General features: G+C 51.7%; 1 protein-coding gene across 2 annotated transcripts; it reads right to left on the bottom strand.

The window, feature by feature from the left end:
- Window positions 1-296: 296 nt before the first annotated feature.
- Window positions 297-9,504, bottom strand: Hpcal4 (hippocalcin like 4). 2 transcript variants are annotated; one of them, XM_047530337.1, is made up of 4 exons: window positions 9,381-9,504; window positions 3,276-3,445; window positions 2,917-3,132; window positions 297-1,613 (listed from the first exon to the last, which is right to left on the bottom strand). In XM_047530337.1, exons 2-4 carry the CDS (start codon window positions 3,435-3,437, stop codon window positions 1,416-1,418), a joined length of 576 nt encoding a protein of 191 aa, XP_047386293.1. In that variant the 5' UTR covers window positions 3,438-3,445; window positions 9,381-9,504; the 3' UTR covers window positions 297-1,415. The 2 variants fall into 2 exon arrangements, with proteins under 2 accessions (XP_047386293.1, XP_047386298.1); XM_047530342.1 differs by lacking the exon at window positions 9,381-9,504 and adding an exon at window positions 9,143-9,269.
- Between the last annotated feature and the right edge of the window lie 571 nt (window positions 9,505-10,075).

Genomic DNA, 10,075 nt, shown 5'->3' with positions numbered 1-10,075 from the left:
GGAGGTGGTGAATTTACCTGGCAGATCTAGGATTGGGAGTTAGAAAAAGCCTTTCAAATGGAGGATGGCCAGCACACCTTTAGGCATTTGGTCACTAATTGTAGCCTGGGAGCCTAAACAGTGGCCACCACCGTCCTTTTCTTCTCCTTCTGCATCACAGGCAGTGAAAGAACAATTCCATCCGTGAAACTAAACCAAATTCAGAAACAAGCCCCCAAGATGTGAGGTATACCCTTGTTTCGCTCTTGGCACATTTTATCGTTTCTCTCTCTGAAGCCAGAATCCAACCAGAGTCAGTGGGCAATAGAGTCACTTGTTCATTTGTTCAATCAGAAAAGTTAATACAGAAAAGAAGCAGCGGAAGCAGCAAAAACTGCTGATGGTGACAGCTCAGGACTCAGCCTGACAAGGAAAAGGGTTGTCTGTTAAGTCTGGTGTTATTTTCCCCTTTTATCTCAACTTTTTCCCCCCTGAAAATTAGCATTATCTATAATCATTTAATCATTTTATAAGAAATCAAGTAATAAAGAGTATGTTTAATATCCTACCCTAATAAAATGACTTTAACTCTTTTAAAGGGTACTAAAAAAATAAGTATTACATAAATTTTCATTTTTCTTAAAACTTTCACTCACATGGCTCCTAAACTTCTAAGTTCTTTTCATTTCATCCTGCTGTAGCTTTGGATGGAGCGAGTTGGAAGATGCAACAGCTCCTCTCAAACTAGCCAGTCTTCCTGTACCCTCAGGAAGATGCTTGACACTCCTGTATGAGACCCTGACCACTGAAAAATGCCCCATTACCAGCTATGAGCTTCCAGAGGGTACAGACTGTGTCTTGTAAACTACCATATTTTTAGCACCTAAAGGTGCATGGCATTGAACAAGTGTTCAATAAACATTAGCTGAAGAAAGGACTGGATGAACACTCCAAAGGCTAGGGCCAGAGGGGTCAGGCAGAGTTGAGGGGGCAGGGTAGAGACCACCTTTAAGGAATCTGGTTCCTTAGGAAAGGACAAACCCAATTTGGTCCTTTGACAGGGGCCTGTGGGACCCACATTTTATAAAGCATAATCCCAGGAACAATAGGATTTCAAAAAGTACCCCAGCCCTACCTCCTTAACCATGCCTCTTAGGGCAAAAGCCAGCTCCCCTGTGCCCAGTGGATGTTGGTTCTGGGCCAAGGCTAGCGGTGAGGCTAGATAACAATATACCTGAGGACCTGTTTCTTTTGTGGACTGAGGTGATCCCTCAAGGAACTTGACTGAGGGGAGGAAGGGCTTGGGCAGAGCAGTGAGTGGGCCAGAAAGTGAGGCTGGAGTGCCCCTCTCCCTGGGGAAGGGCCAGCCAGAGAGGTCATCAGGTTGGGAGATGGCCATGCCCCTCTTGGCCAGGGGTCCTGCCCCTCACCAGCCTCTACTTCTGCATGTCACACTGCAGCAGCAACACAATGGATGGGTCACTTTTGGCTGCTTCCTTGAACTCCTCCAGTGTAATCTGGTCATCCTTATCCTGGTCCATCTTCTTGAAGATCTTGTCCACACGCTGCTGGGGTGTAAGCCCATCCTGGTTCATCCGCATCATGATCACGGTGCCCACCATCTTATAGATAGCCTGGTGGAGCAAGGAGGGAGGTGTGAACACCCACAGAGGCAGGGAGGGCCAAGAGTAGATAAAAGGAATCTGCAGGAGGACAGGGAGACTACTGGAAGGTAGCGAGGATACTGGGTGGTGATATGTGGTCATTAAGACACCTCAAATTAAGCGTGGTCTCAAACCCAACTTTTCACCCCTCAGCCTGTTTTTCCTTAGCATTCCCTATCTCCGTTAAGTGTCAACTTCACTCTGGCAGCTGTTAGACCAAAAACTTTGATGCTATTCTTGATTCCCTCACTTTTCACACCACACGGACACACCCTTCAGCAAACCTTGCAATAAATCCCATATCCATCCATTTCCTCCCACTTCCCCAGGTCCTTGATGACTGCAGCCTACACTGGCATTTGATGACTATGGAAGGCTCTTAAGTGGCCTCCTTGCTTCTGCTGTCCCTGGCCCAGCATGGTCTTCCTCCACACCCAGTCTGACAGGATGAGTTGCTCCTGGCTCCTTATCAGAGCACCTTCCTATCAATCTCCACTCCACTCCTCTCCACGGATTCAGCCTCCAGCTACTCCTTGAACCTTGCAAACACCATCTTAATTTTCCTTCTGCTCCCTTGCCTTATTCAAGTTGCTGCTCACTTTTCACCTGATGTGAAATCACTTTCCCTCCATCATTCTCTCCCCTTACTTTACTTATTCTCTTCACAGCACTTGCTGCTTGGGACAGCACAAGTTTATTGATTTATTTTTATAAGTTCTCATTAGAAGGAATCTCCCATGTACAGTGCCCTGCTGCTGGTGACACTCAATATTTACTTGTTGAAAGGACAAACAAATTAAGAACGTAGGTTATGAGCACAGTGATGGCACACACCTGTAATCCCAGCAACTCTGAAGGCTGAGGCAGGAGGATGGGAAGTTCAAAGCTAGCCTCAGCAATTTATCAAGGTCCTAAGAAATTTAGCAAGACCCTGTCTCAAAATAAAAAGTAAAAAGGGCTGGAGATATGGCTCAGGGGTTAAGTGTCCCTGAGTTCAATCCTTGATACAAAAACTAAACAAATAAAATAAAATTAGGCTCTGTGAACAGGAGCTCTGATTTGAACCAGGAACTGCTATTTGCTTGCTTTCCTCATCTGTAAAACAGGGTTTCTCATAGTATCTACCCCATAAAGACCCGATCCTGAGAAGCGGGGTATGAGAGAGCAGGGAACTGAGAGCTGCGAGGTCCTAGGGGAGGGTGGCAGGGAAGGCCTAGGGCCGCAGTGACAGGGGGGATGCGCCCCCCGCCTGGCCTCACCCTTCCCAGTGTACCTCGATGATCTCCAGCATCTCCAGGCGCGTGATGCGCCCGTCGCCGTCCAGGTCGTACATCTCAAAGGCCCAGTTGAGCTTCTGCTCAAAGCTGCCGCGGGAGGTGACTGACAGGGCGCAGATGAACTCCCGGAAGTCAATGGTGCCGTCGCCGTTCTTGTCGAAGGTGCGGAAGGCGTGCTGAGCAAATTTGGAGGCGTCGCCATATGGGAAGAACTGTGGAGCGGGTGGGAGGGGTTGGGGCGCAGCGACCGCCTCGCCCTCCGCGCGCTTCCACCCTCCTGGAGGCGCCCTGTCCTCCGCCCCGCGGGACTCAGGTACCGGGTACCTTGCCTCAGCTTGGCCTCTCGGCCGCCCACCTTGATGTAGAGCTGCTGGAACTCCTCCAGGTTGAGGATGCCGCTGGGGCAGTCCTTCAGGAAGCCCTTGTACCACTGCTTCAGCTCCTGCTCGCTGAACTCCGTGTTCTGAACCAGGTCCTCCAGCACCTCGGGGGCCAGCTTGCTGTTGGTCTTCCCCATGGCGGGGCCTGGGGACAGAGGGCTCCCTCAACTTGATCCAGAGCATGGCTCTCGCCTCGGCAGTGGTCCCCAAGACTCCTCCACCTTTCTGCACCCCATTGCCTCCCATAAAGATGGGACGTTTCTATGACCAGGATCTCTCTTCACAACAGGTCCTCTCCTCTGGCTACGCAGCCAAGCAAGCCCCACTTTGATACAGCAGGGCCGTTCTTTATCCACCACTTCCACAGGAAGCCTCCCTCCCCTCCTCCCCATCCCCACAGTGGTCCCTCTCTCCCCCTACACGGGTGGGTTTCTTCCCTTTGGGACACTCCTCCATAACAGGACCTCCTGTCCCTTCACAACATCCTGCATCCCAGAGCAGGCCCTTCCTCACAGGGGGATCAATAGCCATCCCGGTCACAGCTGGCCCATCCTGCAGCATGCCGTAATCTTCATCCTCTCCTCTCCTCTTCTGATGTCTGCAGCTTCCCACCCCCATAGCATAAAGCCCTAACTCTTCTTGCTGCTGTTCAGAGCTTTCTGCATTCAGCCCCTTCCCTCCTGGGCAGGCCCCTCTCCTAGAAGGGACCTGAGGCAGGTTCCTAGTGTGACCCCCTGACTCTTGTCTCACAAGTTCTTTCTCAAGGCCTTCCTGGGCCACCCTAGCAGGAAGCTTCTCTCCCTCTTTCCTGTGTACAAACAGATATCTTAGCCTGGAGCATTGATGACCCTGATTACATCAATTTTCATTAACCCATTCATTCCCATAGCACTTTTTGAGGCTGACTATGTGCTAGGATTTGGTATAGGGATGAGAAAAGCCAATACAAGCCTTCAATAACTCACAATTGAGTCAAAGGGTAGAAGACTGAGGCTTTCAATCCATACCAATGAGTGTGACTTTACCTATAGGAAACAGAACCTGGGGCTTTTAAACCAAGGACTTTGAAACTAACAACACTTAAAAGATGTTTCAATATGCCAGGTGCTGAGGACCTAGAAGGAAAGCATGTATTTAGGAATGTTTATTTGGCTACAGTTTGCAAGATAACTCAGGGTGGGGGTGGGTAGAGCAGGGAGGGGCTTGCCACACAATTTAGGTGACATAATTATGCTAGGACAAGGGCTGTGGAGAGATGTGGATGGATCAGGAGATGTTAGGAGGGGACACTGGCAGGGCTCAGTGACTGACTGAATGTAGGGGTAAGAGGGACACAGAAGTTAAGGCAGATGCTCACATTTGGGACTGAATAGATGGAGGTGTTTTGTTGAGAAGTAGACTTGCGGAGGATCAAGTCAGCCCCTAGATGGAATGGAAGCCCCTCTAGTGGCCTGTACAAGGGAAAGCACTTGTAGAGAGTAGCCAGGCCTTGAAGTGTGGGTGGGCACTGCTATTTGACTCCTATGGGAAAAATGTTCCTCCAGAACCTGGGTTTCCCAGGACACAACCTGGGAGGTGCCTTCAGCCTGCTTAGAGCCTCTCTGGTGGGAAGCCAAGCTCTCGCCTCAGGGTAGCCTGTCCTCAGGATGCTCTGGTAAAGGAAGTTCCTGAACTGGCAGAAAGAATTCCTCCACCTTCACAGTCCACCCCATGTCAATGTAGCCTCTAATCTACTCCTAGGAATGCTCTAAACCACCTGAGCTGAGTTTGGTATGTTCTCCCACCCTCCTTTTCTGGGCAATCTTAAGCTAGTTATAGGATACCTCTGGGCCTCAGGTTCCTTCACTGGGCCATGAGGAAGATCAGGGAGCAATAAAAGTAGCAACAGCCTTCCCACCTACTACCCTCAGAGAATGAGGACTCCTATGTACTAAGAAGCCAGGGAGGGAGGCACACTATCTTCAGGAACCTGGGGCTGTGAGGGCCTAAAGAGCTGCACTGGGGCCTGAGACAAGGGTGCTTCTGGGACACTAATGGGCAGAGGGAGGCAGAGTTCATGCTTAGCTGCCCCGTCCCCAAGTCCAAAGATTCCGCAGTCTTCGGGTATCAGCAAGGAAGCTGGAGAACCCAGAGGCAGAGGTGTCTGATGGGAGAGGCAGAGCATCTCCCCATTGTCTCTTGTGAGATGTGCCTGAGTGTCTGCGTGAGGGGCTGTGTAGGTATGTGGGAGGATGTCATTGTATGAGGCTGCAAATCTGTCAGAGCACACACGTCTCCGTGTGTGTCCTGGTGCCTGTGTGACCCTCACCTTCTGCCCTCTTTCTCCTCCCTGCCCTGTGCTACATTTCCCACAGTTCTGTCTCCTGGGCCTTCCTGTCCTTTGCCTCTACTTGGTCCCAGACCCGGTGAGGACCAGGTGTCTTCCTTTATTTCTACTCATCCCCTCTGCTCTCTTTGTCAGAAGATGAAAGCTAGCAATCATCCTTTAAGATCATCCCCCTTATTGTAGTGAAAACAAATCAAGAGAGAAGGAAAAACTGACTCAGGGTTACCCAGCAGGTCAGTGAAGGGGTCGAGATGAGACCTAGGCTGAATCCCTGCCACCTGCCTGGACCACCCTCTGTACATCATGGCTAATCTTGCTCAGTTCAGACCTTCTCCACTCCCACCTGCCTTCTAGAAAAATCAACTCTAATCTCCCTTTGGCCTCAGTGGGACCATCTTGCCTGAACTCCAGGTCACAATCTCTGATGCCCAGGAAATATCCACACTGGTGCTGATTCCACAAGCATCTCTGATGCAGCCTGTCTACAGCCAGACTCACTCTGGACTTGGGACAATTTGTCCTCTCAATTGCCCCTGTCCTCTCTCCTCATCCCTGGGGTTGGGGAGAAACATTTGTAAACTATTTCAGTTTTTCCATCTTTCTTTTCAAACCTAGATCCAACTTGCCATCAAGTCCTCTTCCTTCCTTTCTCTTCTCTCTCTCTCTCTCTCTCTCTCTCTCTCTCTCTCTCTCTCTCTCTCCTGGGGATCAAACCCACTGAGGGCCTCATGTGTACTATGTAAGGACTGAGGTACGTCCACAGTCCTCTTTATTTTTTATTTTGAGAAAGGCTCTTGCTAAGTTGCCCAGGTTGGCCTTGAACTTGCAATCCTGCTGACTCAGCCTCACTGGTAGGTGGGATTACAGGCATGCACCACTGCACCTGGCTCTGTGGATGATGATGATGATTATTATTATTATTATTATTATTATTATTGTCACTGGGGATTGAACCTAAGGGTACTTAAATAGTGAGCCACATTCCCAGCCTTTTTATTTTTATTTTGAGACAGGGTCTCTCTAAGTTGCTTAGGGTTTCACTAAGTTGCTTAGGGCTTCGCTAAATTCCTGAGGCTAACTTTGAACTTGCACTTCTCTGGCGTCAGCCCCTGGAGTCACTGGGATTAGAGGGGTGTGCCACCTCGCCAGGCTGGTTTCTTCTTTTGAAGCACTCCTGAAACTTTCACTATCCATGGCCAGGGGCAAAAATTCAGTTGGAGCTCTGCTTGCCAAGGCAGGCCGGTGCCCAAGGGGCTCACCTGCTTCACAGGAAGTGCCTTCCTTCTGACTCCTCTGTTCTGAGGAAGTACTCCCCACCCCACCCCCCAGAGTTATAATAAAGGCAGAGACAACCATACTGTCAGCCCTCTGAAATAACAGAATCTTCTAGAACCTGGTTTCAGGGTGCTCACCTGTCTCGCCTTTCCTCCCTCTGCTCCCAGCACTGCCCCCATACTCTCTCAAGCCAGACTTCTCACAGATAGAACATACCGCACCTATTTACTTGGCTAGTTTCCTTTCTTCCACCATACCTTCTTCTCTTTTGGGCTGACACAAAGCTACAATCAGCCTTAAGGGTCCACTTCCTGATGATTAGCCTTTCTCATTCTGGGTAGAGGATAGGCAACAGCACAGGATCAGCACTTGGGGCACCAACAGACCATGCAAGGCCATTAAGTGAAGGCCCCATGGCTATGTATCCTTGGTGCTCAAGGATTCCAGGAGAGGCCTTTTGCTCAATGGCAAGGAGCTTATCCCCACCCAGTATGACCCAGACCACTTTTGAGCAGCTTGTTTAGTGAGAAAATTGCGCTTCCCATTGTTCCTGAGTCTGCCCTCTGGTACCTCTCCCCCATGCTTCCCACCCTGCAGAGGTCTGGAGGCAGTGCGCAGGACTCAGCCATGTTCAGTGAACGTCTTAGTAGATTATGTGAGAGGAGCAGAGCCCCTTTTTCCTTCGAACTATGTCACAAAAGGTGTCTTGTTTATCTATGCTTTTCTATCATACCCACTTTGGAGACAATGGAACCTAGAGCCAGGGAAAGGAAGGGTTCATCCAAGGTCAACTAGAGCCCATACGCAGAAAAGCAAAGACCAGAACCTAGCTTGAGGCATATTCTGTTGGAGCCATGGTCTCTGGAGGGCTGTCCTCCAGCCGAGAAGCTGGCACTGCCCCATACACAAAACTGCTACTCCTCTGTGCTTAGACGCGTCTTCTAGAGGGCTCAGGGTTATGGGCTTCAAGTGGAGAGATGGCAGTGAGGGAGGGAGGGACTGAAGGAGGCAATAATCCCACACCCTCGCCCAGCTGGTGCTGAGGCAGTTGCTATGGTGACAATAGCTCCCTGGTCAGGAGATTTTCTCTCTTTGCTCTTCTTCAAGCAGCAGCAATAACAGCTGCAGCCAGGTCTTCTCCCTCTCATTCTTAATGAGAAGCAGGGTGTGACAAATAAAGAGTGAGCTCTATTGGCCACCTCCAATTTGGAGTTGTCCATGCCAGGGTGGACTAGTGGTCTAGGAGAAACCCCCTAAGAGAAGGGCCCTGGAGGAGGTGGCCTGCATCTAGGCCTGGGTAAGAAGTAATGTCCCTTTAGTGAGGACTGAAGTTCTCTAGGTCTCCTCTCTGAAATATCCTTGTGGTTCAGAGCCCTATTTTCCCATAATCAGCCATAGAACCAGAGTGTGTCAGTGTTGGAAGGCTACTCAAGATCACTCCTGTGCCCTGCCCTCTTCCCATTCTACCAAAGATCAGAGAGGGAAGTGACTGGACCAAAGTCAAAGAACAACTGAGGCAAAGGCAAGATTTGCACCTAACTCTTCTGATTTCCAGGTTCAGGCCACCTTAGGGAAAGGAACGACAAAGTCCACATGGAGCTTTGGCATGGTCCCTGAAGAATAATAGTAAGATGAAAGAGGGAGCACCAAGGCTTAAGAAGGCCAGAGAGGTACGGATAAGATATTTGAGAGGTGGAATGAGAGGACTTGGTTCTTTGGCTATGAGGGGTGAAAGCAGAAGGGGGTATGGGAGCTGAAGCTTTGGCAGCCAATGGCAGGGTAAGGGTAGTCTACTGTAGGGTGGCATTCTTGGTTTATCCTCCAGTCAGTCAAAAGAGGCCAAATATGGGGGCCTCTGCTTAGTATTGGGGGCCACTGGAGGCGGGCTGCTGAGATGCTGTGAGTTATCAGCTTGAGGGGTGGAAAGTGGGGACAATGTAAGTAGGGAGTGGGCTCCCTGTGGAGGTGAAGGCTGTCTTTGGGGACAGAGCCCCATGGTGTGAAGGGCAGTGAGTTGCTGGAGTTGGTGGGGCTCTCTGGAGGTGGAAGGTTGCCATGGGGCTGGGCAGACTACCCATCTCCAAAGCAACAGGAGAGAGGGTGTCTGGTGCTTCTAGCACCAACACCACCACACCCCACGCCCCCAGGTGTGTGTGTGTGTGTGTGTGTGTGTGTGTGTGTGTGTGTGCGTGGGCGTGCGAGCCTGTGCACCCTGGGGACCAAAGCAATGGATGTTCTTACCTGAGCCGGGGATAAGGAGGCGGCTCTGCTTCCTTCCCTGCGCCAGGGGACCAGGTCTGAGGTGGAGGTCCCCTACCCAGGGGCGGGTCCTCTAGATGCTGCTACTTATGGAGGACCCAGGATCAGGGAGGTGCGTTAGGAGGCAGAGGAACAGGTTGCCGACGACGAGAGGAGGGGGAGGGGTCCCGGGCCTCCGCCCAGCGGGGTTGCTCAGAGGGCCCGGCCCCACCCGCGTTACCTGAGGCCGCTCGCCGGGTCGCTGGATGACTCTGAGCCTCGGCGGGCCGCGGAGACGAGGCTGGCTCGCCGGCGGGCAGCTGGGCTCTCCAAGGTCCGCGCCGGAGCCGCCTCCCAGCTCTTGTATCACTATGTGCCTCTGGAAGGCGACACGATTTGCATAAGCCCCGCCCCACCCCGGGCAGCTTGGACGCCGATTGGCTCCGCGGGGCCGAGTGGCAGGCGGGGTTTCAGGTGGGGATGGGGTGGCCAGTGAGGCCCCTCCACAGGAGTGCGCCCAGCCCGCCCGCGCTGACCTTCTCGGTCTCTAGGATGCGGGAGGACTGTACCCCTATCTGTACCCACTCCCTGAGGCTCAGACCCCGGACCACAGTCTGGGGTGAAAAGTACCGACAACTGAAGTGGATTCACAAAAACAACCGCACCGTTGCTATGGAAACGAGAGAACCACAGCCGAATCTCTAAGCCCTCTCTTCCTGGGCCCCAGCGGGGGTGGGGGTGGAAGAGGGGATGACTCACAAGATGAGACCCCCCCTCCATGTCCCACCCGAAACTGGAGGGAGAAAACGAGCTGTGCTGTGTGACAAGGTGGGGGAGAGAAGAGATGGGACGGTCAGCAGCTCACGCCTTTGCATCACCCGCCCCCCTCAACCCACTTTCCTCACTCTGTGGTGTGGAACAGAGAGGAGGGTAGGT

Source organism: Sciurus carolinensis, chromosome 1, assembly GCF_902686445.1.
Source record: "Sciurus carolinensis chromosome 1, mSciCar1.2, whole genome shotgun sequence".
Taxonomy (NCBI): Eukaryota; Metazoa; Chordata; class Mammalia; order Rodentia; family Sciuridae; genus Sciurus; species Sciurus carolinensis.
This window is presented reverse-complemented; position numbering and strand designations above follow the sequence as displayed.

Excerpts from the sequence above, each read along its gene's own strand:
- Hpcal4 (XM_047530337.1), bottom strand. The coding sequence starts at position 3,437 with ATGGGGAAGACCAACAGCAAGCTGGCCCCCGAGGTGCTGGAGGACCTG. Across the intron at positions 3,133-3,275 it reads TCCAGCAGCTCTACATCAAG|TTCTTCCCATATGGCGACGC; the intron begins GTGGGCGGCCGA and ends CCCGCTCCACAG. Across the intron at positions 1,614-2,916 it reads AGATGCTGGAGATCATCGAG|GCTATCTATAAGATGGTGGG; the intron begins GTACACTGGGAA and ends TTGCTCCACCAG.